We start from the raw sequence: 25,746 nt of genomic DNA on the forward strand, positions 1-25,746 counted from the left end.
CTACAACGGAGCAGTAAGCCGATATTCTCACCAAGCTCCTCAGTTTAGATAAGTTTGTAAAATTCAAGGGGTCTATTGGTGTAGTTGATAGGTTGAGCATTAAGGGAGGGTATTAATATTATATTTTCCTAAGTTATTAATGCTCAATAATGTAATATATTGTAATTTTAGTTTCTTATTAGAAACTTTCTATTTTGTATTTCTTTATAATTCTTTATAATGATCTTCATGATCATTCGTAAATACAACAATAATTTTTTACCAATTATGCCCCCATAATAGTGGAACCATGCAATAGAAAAACATTGGCATTAAATAGAATGTTAGAGCCCTTGATTCAATAGTCATTTGTTGATTGTGGAAGTTTAGTGCAGCTACTCAATCTCTCTTAGTCGTGGCTAGCTCAACACTAATTGCCTGATGCATGATATTCCAGACCCTATGTTGTCTCAACTGCACGAACTCATTCTCTTGGTATTGCTGTAGATCCCTCGGTTGTTGGGAACTCCCGTGCTACCTATCAATGATTGTTTCATTTCCTCTTTCCTTGTTGCAGAATAAGTTTGATACCAGAGCTTGGCACAGGTTTAATACAATAAAAATCGTAATCACCTCATCTCTTCGACTCAATATAATTTACACATATATAGGAGAGTCTACTCTTATGTTCAAGGAGAGATTATCTCCACAAATCCCTATTTAGTTGTGATTGTTACTCCACGTAACAATACACAACTCAAATCATATGAGTTGTTAAAACAACTCCAAATCATAATATATATTATTGTTAATATAACAATAATATTACTAAATATTAACATTTACATGATAATAATTACTCAGATAATTATTATTTACCCACATGCATGGAGCACTAACTCTTATTTCCTAACATTCCCCCCTTTAGTGTGAACATGGTAGAAAAACATTCACTCACTCCTTTGCAGGTATGCTCACCCCTGTGGCATGCCCATTCTCGTGGTCCATGACCTTGATACAAAAGAAAGTCTTTCTCCTTCAATGGTTTTAAACAGGCTTACCACAAAGCTTGACGTGAACGAGAGCCCATCAATTGTCCATCTTGTGTGGTTTTCTGGATCCTCCCACAAACCCTTTCAAGATCCATGAATTGAGTTACTTTGGTGCTTTTGTTCGCCACTATGCCTGATAGAAATCAACATACATATCACAAATCTGAAAAACTCATACTAGAAAAGGTTTCACATTACATTCCATAAGAACACAATGTTCTTAATTGTAGTCACTGTTATCGATCGCTGTCACTCGATCTCGAACAACATAGACAATTGCCACTGCCACTGGAAGCTGCTCTTGACTTTAGTCATTTTGGGACGAAATGGTAATGAAACATTGGTTATTATTCCCCCCCATAATGTGAAATTTCCACTTATTCACACAACCAAGAACACTGAAAAGTGAATCATATCATGCTGCATACTACTGTCAGGATCTTTTTGTCTAGATCTTGCTGCACATGATCACCATTGCCAATGACTGTTCATTGAACAATCATCTTCCAATGAAGTATAGAATCCATAGGATCATCGCAGTCATAGGACCTCTACAGTCATTTGCTCTCCAATACAATCATTTTCCAGCATTCACACACCATACTGAAAGGCTGAAAAACAAAAAAAATACACACACTGCATATTGTACATTTGTCACCATATCATGCGTGCAGCGTATTGTTGATGACTAACGAGAGGTTGCCGATTAATCTCTAACCTCCGATGCCTCCGTCCTCCATTTATCTGTTTCTAGCTCAGCCAAATTTGACTATGAGGCTCATATATACAAACCTTAATCGAACATCAGTCACCGCCGAAAATGTGTTCGTAAGGCAAAATAATAGAAGCATACAAAATATTTTACAAAAATAATATTGTGCTCCTTCTCTTATTCTTCTTCACCAAAAGCTAAATGATTTGTTCCACTCGAAGATACCTGGCTTAGATTTAATTTCTAATATAGTTACAAGCTATTATTAAAAATTATATCGATACCTTGACACCTATATGATGATGGAGAAGCGCAGTTTTGACAACATGCAATAGTTCTATAAAGAAGACTAGTTGAAGACAATACTAAATACTCACACTAGAAATTGACTAGGACATTAGACATCCATTCTTTAAACCACTTTGTTGTGGTAGATTTTTAACCCAAGATAAGAGTCAGAGTTACTTTACACGCATGATAGCCCACAAAGCCTTCGATAACTTTATTGTTTGAAACTGATATGCCACAACCTGATCCACCTCAAACATTTCATCATCTAAGATCTTCAATCTCACTTTGAATTATATTGTTTAGATGTGTGACGTCGTTAAATATGAAGGATCTTTGAATATCAAGATGGATGAGCATACCTTGTTAATTGTGAGAAGGTAGATGATATCTCATGTGAAAATATTGCTCGCCTATCACTGTCCCTTAAACTTGGTACCAACCTTCTCACATACCATATACCAGGTGCGTGTTGACGTGTTTGAAATCGCATTGCTGCAAACTCCATACGGCCAACGCAGAATAAAATAACTAGCTGAGTATCCTATCCTCTCTTGAGATAAGGAAGTCCCTAATGCTATTTTTTATATTTGATCAAAGGGGATAACCTCAAGGTTTCTTTTGTCAGGTCTTGACTGCGGGATTTCTCAGTGGTTTGATGTGTTTATGCTGGAAACACAGGGGGGACTTACGTTGAGATAGGCAATTTATAGATAAATTCCCTGGAACTTTTATAATCTTTCTATCAAATGATTTCGGTTAAGTTGATACTGTTTTGATGGGACTACAGATTTTCTGGATAAAAAAAGGGGAAAAAGGAGGGAAGGATAGGGAGAGAGAGATACATGAAATGTAAATTTTAACTAATATAGCAGTTTCATCAAACAGACGGAAGCCTCCAAATAACAAGACTAAGCATTACCAGCTACTCAAGCATAGTGTTTGCATAAATCTAGTGCAATCTTCAAAGGAATATAAGATTTTTCATGTTATCACATACAACATCAGAACTTTTACATTCATAGTGAGTATTCAATAACCGAACTAAGCACGAAAGGTCCAAATTAACCATGCAGAGAGAAAGGCAATCAGCGGTTCCCCAATGGTGTGGACTGCGAGGATTCTATCAGATGTTTGCTTGAAAATGCTATGTAAAGGAAATAAACATAACGGAAAGATTTCTAAATTAAGTGAAGAAGGAGACCATGCACTCACAAGGAAACTTGAAAACAATCTTAATCTTTGCATTAATTCCTGTAAATTTCGCCAGAGCTTTTGCAACAATCCAAGAACTTCTTACAAAATGAGGGAAAACCAGTCCCTTTTAAATAGTCTTCAAAAAAGGATGAATGACCTAGATTTAATCTAAACAAGTGGCCTAGATTCATCCATAAAACATGGCTGCCCATACCCATAAATGGGAGGCAAATATCAACAACCACCCCCAAAGGAGCAATAACTACCTAAAAAGGTAATTACAACAATTTCAGAAATAATCCAAAAAGGTGCCCACATAAAGTTTTACATTTCGTTGACTAAAAGTCAAATGTCACCTTTTGGTGCAAAAGTGCACTTTTAAGACTTAGAGAGAAAAAAACACTTTTGAGAAATCACTTTCTCTATTTCAGCCTCACACTCCTTTTCTAGAAATTGATCTTCGCCATGCAAATATTCTTGCCACAGATCACAACCTGCTGTACGTTCCTCACGAACATATTCTTGGAACCTAGTGCATAATTTGAAAAGGAGACTGAATGGAGGCATGGGAGGATGGCGAATTTTATATTGCATGCCTTCGAGGTACTGGTCTACGTGCTTCAGACCATCCTTCCAGCTGGAGAGATTACGCTCAAAGCATAACATGTCTGAATGGAACTGACCAGCAAAACTCAAGTCTTTAGCGGAATAGGTAATCCTATCCGTTCCCAATCTTTCTTCCCAGTCCGGCTGGATCGCATCATCGGACAAGTCGTTACCCATCCCGAAACCATTGATTGGAGGATTGTCTTACCTAGTTCTTGCATGTTTCCCAGAATCACCTCGCATGCGTCATTTTCTTTGTCAATAATTTCTCTGGTGTCATTTTTCATGGTGATAGTCTAGTACCATTCCTTAAGAGTGCTGATGCTATGAGGATCTAGGATGGCGGACAATGTAGGAATCTGCGCGTGGGTCCAGAAGAGAGCCCTCATAAGGGGGAGAGTTGTGGCAGCCACTTCGTGCATGTGGAGGGATTCCCTCTTTACCTCTAATAACTTAACTAGAGTGAGTTCTCGATGGTGGGCCATCTCTTTTACTTCCTCAAGGATTCGCTCTCCCCTTTTCTTGATGTCTTGTATCCATTCCTTGATGGCCCTTGTGGTGTCCTGTACTCCCTCAAATTTTGTTGTGGTCCTTTGCGCCAATGCCGTCGGGGGAATATGGGATTCAGAGGCATTGTGAAGTGGCCTTAGGAACTGATCGATTTATCCCTCGGCTTGCTCAGCACGAGCCCGATACATGTCCTTTTCAGCTGTTATCTCTTCGAGCTGCCTGAGTATATTCTGCACTGAATCCTTGAATTCTTCTTTTTCTTGCTCCTTAGTGGCTCGTCCAATGGGGATAGTTGTGATGTTATAATCTGCCAGTGTAATATGATCTACTGGCTTGTCTACAGGTGGGGTGGCAATGTGAAGAGTGCGGTTCCTTTGCTCGTCTTTGGTCACTCTAGAATATGCCTTGGGCTTTTTCTTTCCCTTAGCTTTTGCTTGGTCTATGCGTGAGAAGATATCCTCTAGATCAATAGGTGGTTTGGTGGCGGCCTTGCACTGGGCTTTGGCAATCAACCACTCTTGAGGCATTGTCTGGGCTGATGATAAGGTTAAGTCTGCATTCTGTTCTTTGACGTTTTCAGTAGACTCATCACAGATTCGCAGCTGCTCTGCTACCGGAGGGGTGGAAGAGGTGCAGAGTTCTTTGCTTGCAGCTGAATTTTCTCCTATTTCACTGAACAATTGTTTGGTATTTTCATGTGATGGTTGTTCTTCAGTCCTTTCGAGTTCATTAGTCTCATCTATCCTTTGCTCTCCTTCGACGGTAGAGTCATCTTTGGCTGTATTGTGGAGCAGCAACTCGTGGCGGCTCTGCTGAGTGGGTTCATGCACTTTGACCCCCTGGATGGATGGAATCTCTCCTTCCTCTATTTGGTTGCCCGGTTCGGTTGATTCAAGGGCTCTTAGCTCAACTTCTAGCATGTCGGGCGCGAGAGGATCTTAGCTTCAAACGCGTCGACGTCACTCTGGGAAGGCGGAGTAGGTATATAATCCAATTCTACTACATCATTAGACGAACTAGGGTCCTTTGATGATGACGTGACCTTTGGTCTCCTTATAGGAATCTTCTACCTTCTTGTTCTCTTGGACGTCCGAGTCCCTTTGCAAGCCTTAGCTTTCTTTCTCTTCTCAGGTTTCTCAATTTCTTCCCTGGGTGGGCTGGACGTTCCCTCATCTTCGGAGGACTAAGAATCAAGGCTACCCATTAGGTGGTAGGTGAATTGGACTCCTTCGTGAATTAGCCTCTCAGTCTGTTGATGTAACCATTGATCTGTGTACCTTGTTGGGGCTGCCATGACTGCCTTAAAATCAGTGATTGGGTCCTGGGACCAATCAACGCTTGGCAAGAGATGCCTTACTGCTTCAAACTCTCGGACGTGGAGGCAATTCCCTGAATCTGTGAGCTGATCTGGGACCCGATGGTATTCAAAGAGTCGCATTTGCTGCACACTCAGCCTAGAATACTCACGTCTTCGGACCTCGTAGTCATCAGAGCAATTCTTCCAATAGTCTTCAACGGATTCCTTTGCTCTATACCGCCTGCCATAGGCTCTCTTTGCCAGATTATCGTGATCGAAATATTTTCTCGGAAAATGGTCCTGTAGACCATAAGAGGTCAGCTCTGGAAGGGATTCCTCTGCTAGGGTAGGGGTCTTCAGGTGGACATCATGGTTGCCTATGATCATGGGGAATGCGAATCCACCCTGCTTGCTTTCTCTGAGTAAGATGCCGGCCGAACGTGACTGCCCTGCGACGTCCATAAGAATTATTTTGTCAGTTGGGTACTGTGGAAGTCGAAGAGGGGCACCATCAAAGCCTGCTATTCGGATATAGGAGAACCTTGAGAACTGAATAAACCAGGCTCCATACCTCTGTACTAGAATAGTAGCTTGCTCTGAGAGCCTTATGTGTAATCCTCCCTGCATTAGCTTGACCAGGCGCATTGTGCAGGCGTCATTGACGCGTTCATATTGGCCAACTACATAAGCTGGGCTTCTCTTTTCCCTCTGGGCAATATCTTGGTAGTGCAGCTGCGGGTAACAATCATAGACCTTTACCTGACCAGGCCCATTCCTAATTTCACCTTTCATTATCAAACCTGGCAGCGGCTGGTTCTTGGCGAACATGTAGACCAAGTAAGAGGTCAAAGTGAAATATTTATTTGTTTCAAGCTCAATCAGCTGAGTGTGGATGTTGTCGCTTATGATCTGGGCCCAGTCAAATTTAGACTTCCCAACGAAGACTTGCTCTGTGAAATAGAACATCCACTCTTCAAAGTAGTTGGATTTAGGAAGTCCCATAACTCGGCTGAATAATGTGACCATATCCCCATGTTCATTATGAAAATCACTTCTTGGGGTCTTTTTCACAATTTTGGCGCTTGGAAGCCTTCTCTCCTTGTACCACTCTTCGTTGATCAATGCTTTGCATCGGGCCGGATTCATATCATATGCCCCTTGTGCTTCATCTATGGTTGTGGCTGTGGGATTCTTTGGGAAGGGAATGTTGAATGTGTCGCCGATGGCCTCAGGAGTGAAGTTGGCGATGGTCATGTTCTCAAGGAGCACCAATCTAGAATTTGGCTGATAGTGCCGGGCGGCCTCTACCACTAACTCATAGTTCTGTACTGCTAGAGGAAATCCTGCTGCTTGGGCGATGCCACTTTCCACCATCTGTCTAGGCTTGTTGTATGGGTTAGGGGAGAAGACCCGATTCCTGAAGTCCTGGATGTCAATATGGCCTAGGTTGGTATCACCGATATTGTCCCAGACGCTCTGAATTTTTGACTCCCTCAATCCTCCTCTTTGATATTGATACTTCATCTTTTCAACCTTGCACGGGATATCTGATTTGGATGCTCACGATGTCTCGGCTGCAGTGGGCGTCTTTGATGATTCTACCGCCGATTTAGGCATTTATCCTGCACAGCCGGACGTGGATTACGAGGCGATACACAAAGAAGTAAGGCGGGTTAGATAGAGAATACTCTAGCATTCAAGGATTAATTCAAAATTGAGATTGGACATGGAGCGACATTTCTAGCTAATAGCTCGATTGATTTTAACCACAGTATTCATAAAGCTTTTAATCGCGGATTTATACTTAAGCATTTTTGGATTAATTCTCAACAGGGGCAAAGCTCGGAAAGTTTTCCTAAGTTTGAAAATGCAATTTCTGTTTAAACCTTAGGAGCAAATTCTAATTTTGACTGCTTTATGCGATGTTTTACAAGCAGAACAAGATGCGAATTTCGAAAATTTAAGCATTTTAATCAGATTTTGCACATACGTCTATTTGATTTATAAGCATTTCAGATGATCATGAGAGACAAAGCGTACTTACCTGATGAGAGTGGATGGCGAGAAATTGTCTGACCTTGCTGCGTGAAGATGAATGGACAATTGTGCAAAATTTTGAATTCTAACGGTTATCTCCTTGATTCAAATTTTCGCGGTTGCTGTTTGAAAGGAATTTATCATTTTAAACGGTTTTTACGTTGGGTAATTGGCAATCTGAACTTGAATGATTTGGAATAGTTTATGCAGCATTTTACCTTGAATGTGAATCACGCGAAATTGGCTCTTTTCCCTTTCAAAATCGGACGTGATCTTTTTTCACATGAAATGCGGCAGCATGGAGGGGGTTTTACAAATTTGAATGGCGTCTTATCTTCAGAGGAATGGAGGGGTTTGAAATTCAAATTCCTTGTATTGCTTCTTCGTGTTCTTCCCCCGGCTTGCGGTTTTGGCCTTATGGCGAATTTTGGAGCATTGAGAAGTTCTACAAACTTTAAACTGCGTTATTCTAACCCTAAGGGCAGACTTTGGACCATATAGATGCCTCCTTCTGCGATTTTCAAATAACTTCGGACCATTTACTCCCCTCGGAATTCCGCGATTTTTAATGCTTCTTTGCAATTTTCAAATAACTTCCGACCATTTACTCCCCTCGGAATTCCGTGATTTTTAATGCTTCTTTGCGATTTTCAAATAACTTCGGACCATTTGGCATGTTTTGCAAATTCGCGGTTTCTAACCTTCTAGCCAATTTCGGAGCGCTTAGACATTTTGCGAAGTGAAGACATTTTTGGAGCATTTAATACTTTTCGCAAATTTATAGCAAACTTCGGACCCTCTCACGCTTTTGCAACTTTCGGATGCTTAGCCCTATTCTCGCAAATTCGACGAATTTCGAACTTTGAACGCCTTTTTGCAAGTTTAAAAAAACTTCGGACCTCTAGGCCAATCTCGCAAATTCCGGAGTGTTTAGGTGTTTTCGCAACTTTATCTTTTAAAAAAAACTTCAGACCAAAAGGTGCCTTTCGCAAGTTTGAAGATTTTCGGAGTTTAAGCACACTTTTGCAACTTAAAAAAAACTTCGGACCTTTTGCCCATTCTTGCAAACTTCGGACCCCCCATCGCTTTTTGCAACTTCATCATATTCTCCAATTTAGCCCCCAGGGTCTGAAATTGGTGTTTTAAGTGAATTTCGGACCATAAGGGGCTTTTTGCAACATTGAAAAAGCATTTTCGGACCATGGGAAATTTTGAATTTTTGAAATTTTCGCCCTAGGGTCCGAAATTCGGCCCCCTGGGCGATTTTAGCATCTCTCAACCTTGTGAAGTTTTAACACTTGGCCTCTGGGTCCGAAATTCGGCTCATAAGGCAATTTTGGGAACTTAAACAAAATTTTGGACTTTAGGCCAGTTTTCACAGTCTTAAGGCATTTTCGGACCTTGGGCTCAGTTTTTGCAAATTTTGGATTTTTCTCTCAATCTGGCTTGAAAGTCCAAAATTTTACTCCTAGAGCGATGTTGGCGATTTAGACTTTCTCCTCGAGAAGCGCGAGCTTGGGCACTTGGGCAAGTTTCGCAACCCTGGCATTTTGGCTAGGAAATTCGTTCCTTCACCAGTAGGCGAAAATCATCCTTTATTCAAATTTTACAAACATCGCGGAGACAAACCTTATGCAACCTATCTCATAGCTCTTGTGCAAAAAACGACAACTTTGGGTCCTCATGCGACCTTCAGACGCACCATTCTGGCTTTGGCGGGCTTCGCCAACTTCTATCACCTTACGTCTATCCAAGACGATTCCCAAAATTTCGAACAAACTCTTGGCGTTCGTGCCCAAGGGCTAGACTAGCCTGATGGATTTATCAACTCTTTTCTCTAACATCATCACTTCATGGACCAGTCGCGGACTCGCTCAAAAGGACGCGAGACACTCTGCGCGAAACTCAACAGGGCGTGAACGAAAGGCTCAAAAACAGGAAGGGGGACCCTGTCGGCGACAGGGAGCATGTGCAACGCACAACAATGCGATACACACAAAGCCTAGCCTGTTTTCCTTTTGTCGATTGCCTTAATCTCAATTACAAACATTTACCAAGTGCCACACTCACAGAACCTGTGGGCCTCAATTTGGACTCATCGCGTGAGCTTTAACAATGCCAAACTTAATTGAAAGCCCTTAAAAAGATCCTTACGCCTTATAGTTTCCTCCACATCCTCTGCAAATACTAAATAGTTATTCTATTCACCATATTGCAATTCAATGCCCTCAAAATGGTGAAGAGTCTGATCCAACACAAGACTTCCTTAGAAGACAACAGAGCACAAATTTAGGAATAGCAAATTTTCATTTCAGTATTCTGAAGTTTGGCGAAACAACAGAATGAGAAATTACTTCCACAAATTCCTACTCTCTGATACCATAATGAAATAGAAACCAGAGCTTGGCAGAGGTTTGATACAATAATAATTGTAATCACCTCATCTCTTCGACTCAATATAATTTACACATATATAGGAGAGTCTACTCCTATGTTCAAGGAGAGATTATCTCCACAAATCCCTATTTAGTTGTGATTGTTACTCCACGTAACAATACACAACTCAAATCATACGAGTTTTAAAAAACTTAAAACAACTCCAAACTGTAATATATATTAGTGTTAATATAACAATAATATTACCAAATGTTAACATTTACATGATAATAATTACCCACATTCATGGAGCACTAACTCATATTTCCTAACATGTCTTTCAATAAAATCACCTATTCATCATAATTAATCATACTATTCCATCATAGCTTAATCAACAACCTTGTACATATGTAAATATTTCATCAAACCATTATCGACTATGTTTAGTGCTTCATATTAACATAAACTTAGGAAAGTGTCATGGAAATATATGAAAGTTCAGCAGCTCTTGGGAAATAACAAGGCGAAAAATAGCAATTAAAAGACAATTCAAGAGCCCATCGGTCGGTCCGAGACAGTGTAAGAAACTAAGATATTGCATGCTCCACAACATTGATATGAACTGCCGGAATGGATTTTTAATACCTAAAACATTGATTGTGTTCAACTCATTGATCATTTATTTAGGAATTTTATTGTTGGAAATATTGTCATTGATGTCAAGTAAGAAGACAGTGTCATAAACAAGTTGTCATTGATGTCAAAGGTGGCATGAGAAATAGGTGTTGCCAAATAAGATATGTTCTTTCAGCAAAGAACATAAATACATTGATAATTTTTAAGAAATTCTATCTTCGATAGGATGGAATAATCAAAAGGAAAAGATACTAAAGTCAACAATGAATATCATTAAGTAGCAGCAATTGAAATTAGAAAGACAATGACTCGGTTTCTTAATGAAAGTGATATAAAATGAACAGCATACTCATTAAGATGGTTGACTTCAATATACATGGTCAGCAACGTGTTGGAGCAGCGATTCCATGATGAACAAGGCCGGTGATTCTAATTGAAATATTTAAAGGACAGCGATCTATGTTGTAAAGTCCATCACCCTGTTAGTGGCGTTTACATCTGCTAAAGACGCTGGTGAAATACGGTATAAAGTGCAGTGATTAAATGAGAAAGGAAGCATTAAATAATTCAGGAAAAGATCTTCTATGGAGTCGATCTTCCTTTCTTGATAGATGGTGTGATATAATTAAGGAAATATATGCAGCACTTTGTATAAAATAGTGAATGACAGGGATTAATGAAAGATGCAGCCAAGTTAATAATACGTCTTATATGGATAAACAGTGATTATCTCCAAAGAAGTTTTTGATATTAATTAAGTGTTTAAATCTCTGTATAATACTGATCTTGACAGCGATTAAAGAGATAGTGACTATGGTGCAATAAGAGCAGTGACTCAGGGACGTGAAAATAAGAAAAATTAGATATAAACAGCGATTAAAGAAAAGCGATTCAAATTCAGCAATGTGGCCCAATACTACAGTGACTTATATAATACAGCATCGGTATTAAATGATCTTTGGGTATCAGCAGCATCCAGCAGTGAGAATTATTCTTTCAAGCATATGCGTAAGAACTAGTATGAGGAATCCAATATGAATATTGGATGTGAGGAATATGATATACAGACTGCAAATGATAATTATGACAGATCGTATCATATCGTATTGAAGCGATATGAAGAAAAAAAAACTGACCACAAATGATGGATATCTTCAGTAGTTTCGTTTCCAAAGATATAAAAGAAATTTGATAACAGAGATGGCAGTGACTTGTTTATACAAAGAACATTTATCAAATTGAGGAGACAGCGATCTTCATAATAGCAAGGCAGATTCTCCAAGGAATTAAGCGATCTCAATATACAAACAGTAAATAGCATATATGGTCAACTTTATGAAACAGTTGAATAACATTCATGATTGAGACGGTAACGAGGAAAATATGATTGATCAACATTCTATAATTGCAGCTATGAGAAGGAATTGAATAACTATGAATATTGACAACCAAATCATAAATGCCATGGAGTGGAAGTATTAAGAGGCGGAAAGTTTATTGACTTGGGTATAAGCGGCTACACTGAACAGCGACTTTGATTTGTTAATAGGCAACATGTGTGGAATTAAAACAATATTAGACAGGGATTACGATGCACAGAAAAACTATTATAGCAGCAACTTTATTTTGATTAAAGTAGCGATAACATTCTAAAAGGTGGTGATCTGTTTAGCGATCAAGATAATGACTTGTAGCAACTCATAGTCCTGGACAGATTTGTAAAGGCATTGACAATCGTGATTAAAATTAATACAAGGAAACAACTTTAAAAGGTCAAAGTCAATACATTGTTTATCGTAAGGAGATGTGGTTTCTTAAAAAGAGGTACTCTCGATTAAGTTAATGAAACATTAATAAAAGAGTTGTGACTATATGAAGAGACATGTCTTTCGATAGAAGAAAGATACAAATATTGATTAAAAATAGAGTTTCGAAGTGTGGTGAATAAAAAGATATATCTGATCATATACATTAGCCAATGAAGAATAAATTAACAGGATTATCTGCAGAATTGTAAGGAGAATATGAAGATTATGTGAAGAAATTAGACCCAAATTTATGGGCAGATTATGAGTAGATTTTTATGTCAGAGTTATAGAAAAGACTATGTGCAGATTGGAGAACATAATGTAAGAGAGTTTTGTGGCAGATTTGTGATCATTTTGAGAAGGTGATTGTAACAATTTGAAGAAGAGAATTATAGCAGATTTGTTGAAGACATTATAACAGTTTGAAGAAGGAAATTTGAGAAGAATATAATCCATCATCTGTTGTAGAAGCAACATTGTCAAGGTGGAAAATCAGATTTATGTGAAGTGGGTTGGTGATCATGTATTCTGAAGTGGGAGTTGGTGCTTCTAGTAGGTTGGTGCTCACAAAATCAGACTTGGGAGTTGGTGTTTCCAGTGGGTTGGTGCTCACAAACAAACATAGGGGTTGGTGCCTCTAGTAGGTTGGTGCCTACGAACAGTGTAAAAGAAGATATTCATATAAAAGCATTGATTTGTTGTGGTTTTCTCTTGTAAGTGTTTCCACGTATACATCTTGTATTCTGCTTGTGTTCATATTAGTTAAATCACATATGAATGTTGGTATGCAATGAATATGTTAATGAGATAAGTTGTATATTTGTGATTGAAGTTGAAAAAGTTTAAATTGGTAAAAATTGTTGTTATACTGATTCACCCCCCCCTCTCAGTATAACCGTGTGCTCTTCAGTTATTAAACCAAACATTAGAGTATCAAAATTTAAATAACTAAATCCCAGTTGTCGGAACATTTGAAAATTCTCAGCCATGGTACTCTTTAAACTGGTTATTATTTTGCAAAAGTATTATTTATTAGTCTTCTTTGCATTCTCAAAGAGTGTTAACTAGTCCCTTCATCTTTCATTTATAGAGCATACATCCTGCCTTAAGTTACTGGAAACAATGCTCAGTGATAAAGAAATGTGCAACTATTCTGACTCAATCAAGCATATCATTCACTGAAATCTGCACTCTAAGTTAATGAGTAATATTGCCATTTTGGTTGCAAACAAGTTGCTTAAATTGATTATATGAGGATCATCTTATCTCTGGAAAAGGAAGCAGGGTAGTTTCTTTGTATTTCACCTTTGTAGCAAAAAAAGTGACAGATAGACAGTTGTTATTTTAAATTGTGATAAATGCCTCTTTTTTACATCATCTGCAAGGTGAATATTTAAATTATTTCATACACTCATAAAATTCTGGGCACACACCTTGTAGCTTACTATTCTATTTTTTATTACTATTAGCACCACATATGCAAATGCTAATCGAGTATTTTTCTGTTTTTTTACAGAATGGATGTCGTGCAGATTCAACTGGATGGTAATGCTGATGCTGCTGAATTCTGTCCTGATTATCCATTTCAACACATTCTAGCAGCAGCCACCTACACTTTAGAAGAAGGTGCTCAGCACCGAGTTGGAAGCATATCTCTGTTTTCAATTCAGGACAAAATGCACCTCAAGCTTCTTCAACGGATCAAAACTTCTGGAGTTTTTGATATCAAATGGAGACCTGGAAAAGGAAACACACAATCAAATCTCCTACAAGCTGATTCTGATGGTAACTTAACAGTGTACAGTTTAGAACATCCAGAGATTGTCTCTGAAGATAAAGGTCAGTGCTTATAAAGTTCACTTTGCTTTTAGTTTCAATTTTATTCATTTTCTTTTGTTTTTTGACATTGCTTAGTGTTTCTGATATAGATGATATGTAACTTAGCAGTAGGATTTACATCAGTTGATTGTGGGCTCAGTATCTCCCTCATCTGATTTGACCCTTCACCAACATAATGAAAGTAGTAGCCCATCATAACTTGAATTGACCCTGGCTTTCCTCTTGTACTATTAAGATCTATTTGTTTCTTTGGAAAATGAATAAACAATATTCAAATTACATTGAATTGCCTAACATGGGACTGATAAGCTTGATAAGGAAACTGTTACAAAAACTTCTAATATTGCTATGCAATATTTGTTGTCTGTTTTTAGATAGGGCCTTTAATGAGAGTTTTCTTCATTTGTTTTTTTGGCTTAGACAAGGGTGTGTGGGTTGGCTAAGGCTATCTTTTATAGACAACAAAGGCACATTTCTCAACCAACAGCTGTTTAATTCCATATTACACATGCAAGGATGAGGTTTGCAAATCCAAAAGAGCAAATTGCAGGCAGAGATGTGAAATGTTGAATATGCATGCAGACTTTATGGCTGTGAGAAATATGAGCTATGTTTTAATTACATTTTTCAAGAAAATGGGAGATGGATACTTGGAGGTTGAAAGAATAGAAAAATATTAAAACATAAATGTAGAAGTTAAGTTTTTAAAAAGAATTGTTATACAATGTCCTTGCAACGTAAAAAATCTGAAATTCTTAAAAAATAAAGAAACTAATGTTTTATAGTGAAAAAATAGATATCAATGAAAGCGTACATTCATTATATTGGTATTTGTTAGTCTAAAATTATTATCATAACATAAACAGTTAAATTTTAAAGTTAAACACAACAACATTTAAGGTCCACAGGCCAAGGGAGTGTCAAGGGTACATACTGCATGTTGAAATGCTAATAAACAGAGAAGCAAAAGTAAAAAATTCATAAATGGCAAGCATATCTCATGTGGTGGAAAATGTCTAACTCTTGTATCAACTATGTCATTGATTACCAGGTCCTTTGGCAAGATGCTTTCTTGATAGTCATCACTATCATGCAAGATCCCTCTTTACTGTTTCAATCAATTGATAAATCTTTAGTGCAGTTAGACATTCTACACCTTTTTATTGTTTCTCTTCATTCTAGTACATCTTTTGATGTTCATAAGAAAATTTTCTGCTACAAAAGAACTTATAAATTTTCAGGCAAAAAATAGACCGCTTGTATTTACCAAAGATTGTTGGAGATGTGCATTCATTCTAGTAATGCTTCTCTAGTATTGGAGGGGAAAAATGACATTTTCATAGTTGACCACTCTGAATTATTTGTTTTGTTCATATCTATTCTTGTTCTGAATTTCTGTAAAGGGGCCTTCTTAGTGAATGGATTCATGGCATACCTTGCTAGCTATGTAATGATTACCCCTGTTTGCTATCAATTTTTTTTGCAACTTTCCACTGAACAGTTTGCATGCATGGACTGCGAAGGGTCTCTGTTTGCTAAGTTTAATGATGCTTGAAGTTTGATAATTAAATAGAAACTTGACATCAATATCAGTCATAAGTTGCATTTGAACATTTGTGAACAATAAAATACAGTTTCTGGAAATGATGTTAATAGTAATGCTTCATTTACAGACTAATGTAATAAATTACAATTTCAGAATGAATACTAAGAATTTTATCTAACCTCATGAGTCTGAGTTGACTTGTCGACAACAGTGGCCTCTAAATGAAGCACATGGACATTTTTGCAAACAATTGACAAGGACAAGAATAACTTCTGAAATTATTCAAATATGGATTAACTCACTGTTTAGAATGCTCCAATGAGATGAAAGCAACTACTGAAGCAATTCTTCCACAAGCCTTTGAAGTCTTTCCACTATTTAAATTTTAAATCACAGAAATGAAATAACTGCTGGTATATAGGCCTTGGAAGCTCAGCATAGTTGGTCATATATTACTTCCTGCTGACCGCTAATAAGAATCATTCTGAAGGTTCAGCAATCCTTATTTCTTTACAAAGACCCAATGTACAGGCAATGGTGAAGTAATTTATAGCAGATATTCTAAGCATGAAGTGGGAAGTCGATTGTAACAAGTGTAGAGAATAGCAAGTTACTCCTACGCCATAGTAAGAAATGCATGCACATACCCTTGTCTGCTCAAGTTGCGCCCAACTAGGAAGCTATAGTGCTGACCATTCCTTGCTCCACGCAATCATCCAACCCTCCACTCTACCCTTCAATTTCTCATGCCAAGTCACAATATCATCATATTCCCATCTATTCGCCTCTTCTCATAGATTCGTCTCACAATATACTTTCAATCCAGCACTGACCAAGACATAATCTTATTTGGACGTCACTTCAAATGGAGCCAAATCCCCTATAAGCTGATTTGATAAGTTATTCGCTTCACTTGTCTTTTGCACTTTTGTCTTCTTGTGGCATCCAGCAAATCCACAAAGTTCATCATATGTCTTCAAAGGTAAACGTCCAGCACTCTATGATTCCCACACGACTCTGCAAAGAGCTTTCTTTTTTTCTTATTACCATTGCCTCTGCCACATCCTACTGGGCCCATATCAATCTGATTCCTTTTCTTAATCTTGTCAGGTTCTTGGTTGGAACTAAAAGATGCGTCCAACAAGGCTTTCACAAAACCTTGACTTTTCTTTTTCTTTGTCTTATTCTCAACTCAGCAAGAAATGGTACTTATTAAATCAGAAGTCAACACTTGAAATTTAAACTTAAAAGATAGGCGGCCATATGATAAGTATCCTCAATCTTAATCGCCCATCATAATAGTAGACACCCAGTAAAAAAGTACTTCACCTCATCTTAAGAAAACTTTTTATGCACTAGGTGCAACTTTGAATGAGCCACATTGCAATAACTAGGGTGGATCTTTCACCACCATGATTATTCTTCTCTAGAAGGGTTCAACTAGAGAGAAATAACACAATCTGCATAATGCCTAATGAGCCCCCTAAAAAGCTTTTTATATTTTTTCCCGCCAAACTTTCAGAAAGCACCATTTAACAAGAGATGCATTGTGTCAAGTTCCTGCCTATAAGTGTTACACATAGTAGTTATTGTTAGGTAGAGTAGTTGATGATTGTAGTTGGATTAGTGGAAACATAGAGCATTCATGTACACCATTAGTCATCTAGCTGATTGCTCTTTGTGATGCTCTATAATAGTCACATGGCTTATTGGTAGCTGTTGTTAATAATATATAGTAAATGACTTTCTCTACACATTCTAGCTTCCTTTTTTGGTGATGTGTAGGAAGACAAACGTTTTTAGCAATAAGGAACTTGAGCATAGAATCTTCGTCCATCTTATTTTCAATCAATTTGGTCTACTTGAATGCTTCTTTTCTGCAAGTGTGTTTGGATAGGTTCAAAATTGCGTTCATGCAGTAACATTAGAATTAAAAAACACGGATGGTTGAGATTATTTGTAGGATCTTGCACCTTTCTTTACAATTCACAACCATGGATTTCAATAAATAGCTTGTTTATATCATATATGAAATGTCTTTGAAGTAAAAATAATTATTGAAGTGAATTTAGTATAATTAGTAAAAAGTTATTATTTAGAGTTTTTGTACAAAGATTTTAAATATTTGTATCTATTTATTTTAATACAATAATAATGTATTGTATATTATATAAATAATAAATGCATAAAAGTTGAACAAAGTATTAAAAAATAATCAAAACATTAAATGGGATCAATTGTTAGATAGACAATATATAAAGTAGGTAGGTATTTTTTAAATTACATTGTGTCTTAAGATTTATTAAAAATTGTATATTTAATTGGATAGATATGAATGACATCTGTGATGTCATTCAAGGAGACAACATAATATTAAAGTCAACAATGTACCTTTATTATGGTGTATATAATATTGTATATATCATTCAAGTTATTAATTGAGTTGAGAAAATATATAAAAAAGGTAGACAATAATTTGATTTTTGCAATGACTATTCCCAACATGAACCAATAGAGAAAAATAAATGACATTTTAAAAATTTTTAAATAAAAAAAGTAATTATAGATTATAGAATTGTTGCGCAATTTTTTTTAATACTGTACAATGATTGGTTGAACTAATAAAAAAGTTGGATCCAATGGATGCATTAGTATCTTGTCGTAAGCTTCTACTCTAGGCAGAAACTAAAAATTCATCTTTCTAACTGAAAATTCCTTTCAACTCCAAAAAAATCTTTTTATTAAAATAATGATAATTTGACACACAAGGTCCTTGTTTTATGTGTCCATGATTTAAATTTTTTCACCCAAATCCAACATATTAAGCAACTTTAGAAAATAAATTAAAATTAAGCCATTAATGCACCCATTTTGCGTAACCAGCCAAAACAAATTGGAATCAAAATTTGAATGTGCTGGAGTGGCCTCGATGATGAAAGATGAGAAATGTAGCCAAACGAGTGACTTACTATGAATCAAAGAAATGGGACTCAGACTCGGCTCGGACTCGGCAAGGCCGAATCGGACTTGGACTCGGGACTCGGAGTCAGACTTGGCTGGACTCGGGAAAGTGAAAAACTCAAGAAATTTAGAGATTTTTAAAGATTTAAAACTTGTTTCAGGCACCCTTTATTGAATACACCTTAAAGACACAATAACATCAACAAACTCGGCTCAGCTGATTACATACACAAGTATACATCAATCACATAAGCATAAACACAAATTGTAGCTGAAGGAAATAACAAACATAGATATATAAATATTGTCAAATGTATACAATATTACAAAACTCATGGAATAAAAAATCCATGTCATCATATGATCATCATCAAATGTTTCATACAAATACCAAAGGTAAATACAACTACAAGCCTATGGCTCAGAGGAGCCTGCACGGCTGCACCCTCTGGCCCTGGCCCCCTGCGAAGGTGTCTAAGGTAGGTCCTGGATGATTCGAGTCATTCGACAGCCATAGCCTCTCCCCGTGACACCATGCCATGCTCACCAACATTAGGAACATTCGTGTCACTATCTGCCTCCGAATCTCCCGTCTGTGCTCGTACTCTCTGCTCCTCCTATGCCATGGCTACAGTCTCGGCCTCTATATCTACCTGGTCGATCCAATCAGTGTCAGACTCGGAGGTTAAATTTTCCTTACTTCTATTGATGCAGTTCCCCCATATTTTTCGATGAGGGTTTGGGGGGCAGCGCCCCTTGTGAGGCCAAAAAAACTTATTATTTAATAAAGGCGTTAGGTGTTATTTTTCTATTGGCTGACATGTTGTAACCCTAATTTTTCTCATTCTCAGGCGGAGGTTGTAGTGAACAAAGACGAGACCATTCATTTAAAAAAAAACTTTTTAAAATGTTTTTTTTTTGTCATTTTACTTAACCCAGGCAGTAGCCGAGTTTTAGGCACTGGACTCGCCGAGTTTGGCGAGTTTATGCCAAACTCGCCAACTCGGTGAGTTTGGCGAGCAAAACTTGGCCGAGCCCGAGTCCGAGCTCCAGAGACTTGGCGAGCATGTCTCGGGCTCGGACTCGTTGAGTTTGGCGAGTTTGTGGCGATTTTCTAATCTCTGCTATGAATAGATGCCCTCACCAGGATTCTTGGAGAACACAACAAAAGCTAGAAATCACCCCGTAAAGTGGCATGCGTGTCCTCAAAATTGACTAAGCTCACTGGCAACATCGAATAATTCCACTGATAATGTTGATACTCACCGAGGTCAGTGCCAACTGTAGTGCAAGAGAACTTGAAATGGGGACATTACAAACTACTTGGAAGGACAATCGAAATTCATGACACTTCCAACTAAACTATCACTTTGAGTGCTTTATTTGGCTCTTTTTTTCCCTTCCACCACTTTTTCAAATTCTTGACTTTTAACGTGCTAATATCCTCATTATCACATAAGCTAAAGGGACTCCTACTGGCGCTGCAATAACAAATTACAACTTACTATTTGTTAAATATTTTAGAAGTGCTTATCACTTAGGCTAAAGGGACTCCTACTGGCGCTGCAATAACAAATTTCAACTCACTGTTTGTTACATTGTTTAGAAGTGCTTCAAGACTTGATTTCTAGTTTACAAAAGGATTTTTTTTTCTTAATTGAAGTTGCATGAGTAGAGGATGCATAGAAGTTGTTTCTTATTTGACTTAGCTAAGACTCATTGAGTCTTAAGACATTATTTGATTAACCCATTGCACATAAGAAATAATAACAATTACTAGTTGCTAGAAATGTAAAATTTTCCTTTGGTTTTTCTTCTAAAAGATTGAACAAGGTGCAGAAATAAAGGATACACAAAAGTTCTTTTTTTTGAGTTATTTAAGACTCCCGAGACATTATTTGATTAGCCCATTACAATTACAAATAAAAGCTACAATTAGTGGTCCTTACAAACACAAGCAATGTTCCTTCTCTTTTACTTCAGATCACACAAAACAGAAACGTAGAGGATACACATAAGTTGTTTCTTTTTTGAGTTATCGAAGACTCTTATGACATTATTTGCTTAGTCCATTACAACTGAAAAATAAAAACAATAACTAGTTGCTACAAACATAAAGAATTTTAATCTCACTTTAGCTTGCATGAGGTTCAAAGAAGAGGATACTCATAAGCTGCATCCCCTTTCAATTCATAAAAATAAAAAGAACATACTACGATGAGTTAGAAAACTCAATACATCTAATTTTTTCAAAGCATTAAATTTAACATTTTTTCATTTTTTTTGGTAAGTTAAATGAAGGTTGTATGGCGACCCTCTCCTAGGAAAGGAAAACTACATATGATAATGGCTGGATAAACCAAGAGAGACCAAGATATTCAAAAAGGTTATGGATTGCTAGAAAGAGAACTGACAAAACCTACAAAAAACTTAACAAACTAATGAATAAACTCTCTTGTGTGCCAGCTTAGCAAGAGAGTCTTGGAGCTACGTCATCCCTAGGAACCACCAAGACACTTGGATCCAATGAAGATCTATGAAATTATGAATAGCTAAATACATCCCATTTTTTGGAATAGTCACAAGGTGGTAGGAACAACAAATTTTTGGACTTCCCACACACATCACCACATGCAAATTTTCTAAACATAATGCCAAGTCTTGACTATACAAAGCCAAATTTGGATTCTAATTCAATAAGGCCTACGCTAGCACTTGCAATTGCTCCACATCCTATTGGAGGTGAGCTGACCCAATAGGATCAACATGGCTATTATCCTCAAATTGTCTCACAACATAATGAAATCATCATCTATTATGACATTACTGAGAATCCATTCTCTAGCCATCTGATCAACACTTGGACTTGGACGAAATCCTTAGTGATAGATGTGCTAGTTCCAACAACACCTAAATTAGCAATCACATCTTCCCCTGCCAACTTAGGATTGTGATATCTATATTCTAAAATATTGAACGTCGTGCTTAAGTGGAAGAGAGAGACAATATATGTATAAGAAAGTAGAGAATCTAACCAATAGAATCTACATAGAGAAAACAATGAAACCTAGATTTCATTGTAGAAAAGAATGTAGAGAATTCCCATTAAAAGAGACAAAATCTAGATTTCTTTGAAGAAAGGGAACAAAGCTGGGATTAAATGCGAAGGGGGACATGAGTGAAGAGAGCTATGTGTATGTAGGTGCAAAATATCACATAGGACAAGCTTGAACAAGTCAAGTCTTTTATCCCATCTACTGGCTGTCACAAAGTGTGATTAATCTGCGGATGCTAAAATCTAGGGGAAGATAAAAAGTTGGAAAAAATGATTTCTTTCCCATGCATGGAATCTTTTTCCAACACATGCCATGACTTAGTTTCACTCCTCTAGATTATCACCAAACTTGGTTGAGAAGGTAGATTGGCCTACACTAGTGTTAGCCAATGCATCAATGAACCTATTGCATTCCTGATAGCATTAACCAAAAATAACCAAATCAAAATGTTTAAACAAGAGCCAAGATTCATGTGAATTCAGTGTAAGACTCAGACTCAGCTTAGATTCGGCAAGTTGATAATTGACTTGACTCGAAGCCAAGACTTGGAAAATTGAAAAAACCATGAAATATAGATATATGTTAGGATTTAAAGCTTTATTGTGCACCCTTCATTAAATAAACTTTAAAAACACAATACAATAATAGAATAGAATCTACTTTGTAAATGATATTCAAATTTATGTTCAAGTCTAAAGTTGTATAATATTGTTATTCTTTTACTGATATTTTCTGTTGCTTCTTATGTCACAGGTTGCTGAAGATAACATTAATTATTTCTATGCCCCTACAGCATTTCATTGACATATATATTTATAGGCAATGCCCACCGATCAAGGCATGCCTTGACCGGACATGTCTTTTGACATGCCCGATCAAGACATGTCTTGATCGGTGCATAGGCACCGCTTCATTTGAGTGTTATACCGATAACTATCGGTTTACGTCATTTAACATAATAAACCGATTACCAATCGGGTCACGTCAAATAGTATAATTAACCGATTAACAATCGGGTCATGTCAAGTAATATAATCACCCGATAAACAATCGGTTTATGTCAAATAATATAATCATCATATAACCGATCGATATAATGTGAGATTAAGATGATAACTATTATAGTTATCATATGATAGCATCAATCGATTCTATCATATGATAGCTATGATGGTTATCATAAGTCTGGTCTGATTTTATTACAATCATAGCATGAGTAATATGATTATAGTATGATCGATTATGCATATAAGATGATTATTACAAGTTCATTTATTTTAATCATGAGGTCTACATTTAGACTGTAGTTATTTCGATAAGGTAGATGATTGAATGAGAGATAAATGAAGTCTCTCATTCAATCATTTATCTTACCGAAGCTACTAAGTTTCAACACTCCCTCTTAGCTAGGGAAGATAACTGGAGACCTATGTAAAAATAAGCATCATATTTCTCATAATAAAATGTGTTGCACGACTTTGTAATGCAAAGGATCATATCACATATGCTCGTGACATGATGCATCACGTAATGAGTGACACAGGAATATATCACATCATCTCGTGATATAGATATCACATAACACGTGATATCAGTATCGCATAACACGCGATACCTTGGATATAAAATACTTGAGAATGTTGAATTCCCTTATTTCTAGGTTATGGTATGTGCTCTGACATTACGTCACATAATGTCTACCATAACATATCATGGCACATCCATGAGTCAGAGTGATATCAAGTCAGCATGATATCAACATTACAAGATTGTCACCTCATAATGTATAATACAAGTGTTCATAGTCTAAAAGATCGTCACCTTTTAGAAATGTACACAGGGGGTGGAGCCCATAAAGTCATAACACGACAAAAGAAGTTTACACATTAAACATTTCATATATTAGTACAAAGTACAAAACCGATTCTAACTCAATCATACCAAGACCTTTTCTAAAGTGTTCAACTTTCACTCTGGCTAGAGGTTTGGTCAGTATGTCTGCTGTCTGGTCTCCTGTACTGATATATTGCAACTGAATCACGTTCCTATCCACCATATCTCTCACATGTTGATAAGGGATCTCAATGTGTTTGGATCTATCATGAAATACAGGGTTCACAGAGAGTTTTATACAACTCTAATTGTCACAATGAATTATAGTAGGCTTCATTGGTTATCCGAATAATCCCACAAGTAGCTTCCGTAGCCATACAGCTTCTCGTGCAGCCATACAACTTCTCGTGCAGCCATGGAAGCTACGATATATTCGGCTTCAGTAGAGCTTTGAGCTACTGAAGACTGTTTCCTGCTAATCCAAGAAATCATGGCTGAACCCAAGCTGAAGCAGCACCTTGAGGTGCTTTTCTTGTCAGTCACACTTCCAGCCCAATCTGAATCAGTGAACCCGTGAAGATTCAAATCAATATTCTCATACTTGAGTCCATAGTTGAGAGTGCCTTGAAGGTATCTCATTATATGTTTTACTGCCATAAGATGAATCTCCTTAGGTTCACACATGAATTGACTCAAGGCATTTACTGGATAACAGATATCAGGTCTAGTATTGACCAGGTACATTCATGATCCAATCACTGTTTGTAGAGCGTAGGATCTACCAATGGGGACTCAGTTGCTGCCTCCTTCAGTTTGTGAAGATTAGTTTCCATGGGAGAAGTCATGGGCCTGCAGTTCATCATACCAAATCTCTTCAATATGTCTAAGGTGTATTTTCCTTGATTAAGTATATTGCTGTTAGAGTTTTGCCAAACTTCTAATCCAAGGAAGTAATGTAGAAGGCCTAAATCCTTCATATCAAACTTCTTTTCAAGGTCTTTCTTACATTGACCAATAAGGTGATCTTCTCTTGTAATCAGAAGATCATCAACATATAAGATCAATATCAACATGTCACTTTTGACTTTCTTGAAGTAAAGATTTGGATCTGCATCATTCTTTGAGAATCCCAATCCTAGCAGATAGCTGTCAATTCTTTCATACCAGGCCCTGGGAGCCTGTTTTAGACCACATAGAGCTTTCTTTAATCTGCACACGTGTCTCTGTATTGTGGATTTCAAACCCTTCTGGTTGTTCTAAGTAGACTTCCTCCTCACCATTCAAGAAAGCGGTTTTCACATCAATTTGATGGACTTTCCAACCTTTGGCTGCTGCAATGGCCAGTATTGTTTTGACAGAGGTGTATCTAGCAATTGGAGCAAATGTCTCATCATAGTCTATTCCTTCTTTCTGTGAGAACCCTCGGGCAACAAATCTGGCTTTATGTTTCTCTATGCCACCATCTGTAGCATGTTTGATTTTGAATAGCCACTTGGATGAGACAACGGATTCCCCTTTTGGCCTAGGAACAATTTCCCATACATCATTGTTGAGGATGGATTTATATTCTTCTAATATGGCATCTTTCCAAACTTGATGTTTAAGAGCTTTTGGTACACTAGAAGGTTCTGATTTAGAGAGATCATTCATTAGAGCTACATAGCTAGTGAATCTTCGGGGCCTCTTACTTTCTCTAAAAGTCCCTGAAGGAGCTGCAAAATCGCTTGCATATTCCATTGTTTTGTGAACCCACAGAGGTCTTTTTTTAGCGATTTCTTGGGGAGGAATTTGTTCTTCATTTTCTTCTGAGCACTCCCTCTGAATCTCAGGAGTGGAATCCTCTTCTATGTTTGAAGATGGAACATAGACTTCTGACTCGATAGAGTATTTGGCTCTTTTGAAGGCTATGTCTTCTTCAAATATTACATCTCTGATAAGTTCAATATTGCTATGTCCAGGCACAAATATTTTGTAGGCTTTAGAGGTTTCACTATATCCAACAAAGATTCC

At 37.3% G+C, this 25,746-nt stretch overlaps 1 protein-coding gene across 4 annotated transcripts in view; it reads left to right on the forward strand.

The window, feature by feature from the left end:
• LOC131069599 (uncharacterized) overlaps positions 1-25,746 on the forward strand; it is an 81,865-nt gene that overhangs the window by 24,445 nt on the left and 31,674 nt on the right. For all 4 annotated transcript variants that reach the window (XM_058005121.2, XM_058005122.2, XM_058005124.2 and 1 more), the window contains one exon: positions 14,018-14,340. In XM_058005121.2, coding sequence (XP_057861104.1) covers positions 14,018-14,340 — 323 coding nt within the window. The remainder of the gene's footprint in view (positions 1-14,017; positions 14,341-25,746) is intronic.

Source organism: Cryptomeria japonica, chromosome 3 (genome assembly GCF_030272615.1).
Source record: "Cryptomeria japonica chromosome 3, Sugi_1.0, whole genome shotgun sequence".
NCBI lineage: Eukaryota > Viridiplantae > Streptophyta > Pinopsida > Cupressales > Cupressaceae > Cryptomeria > Cryptomeria japonica.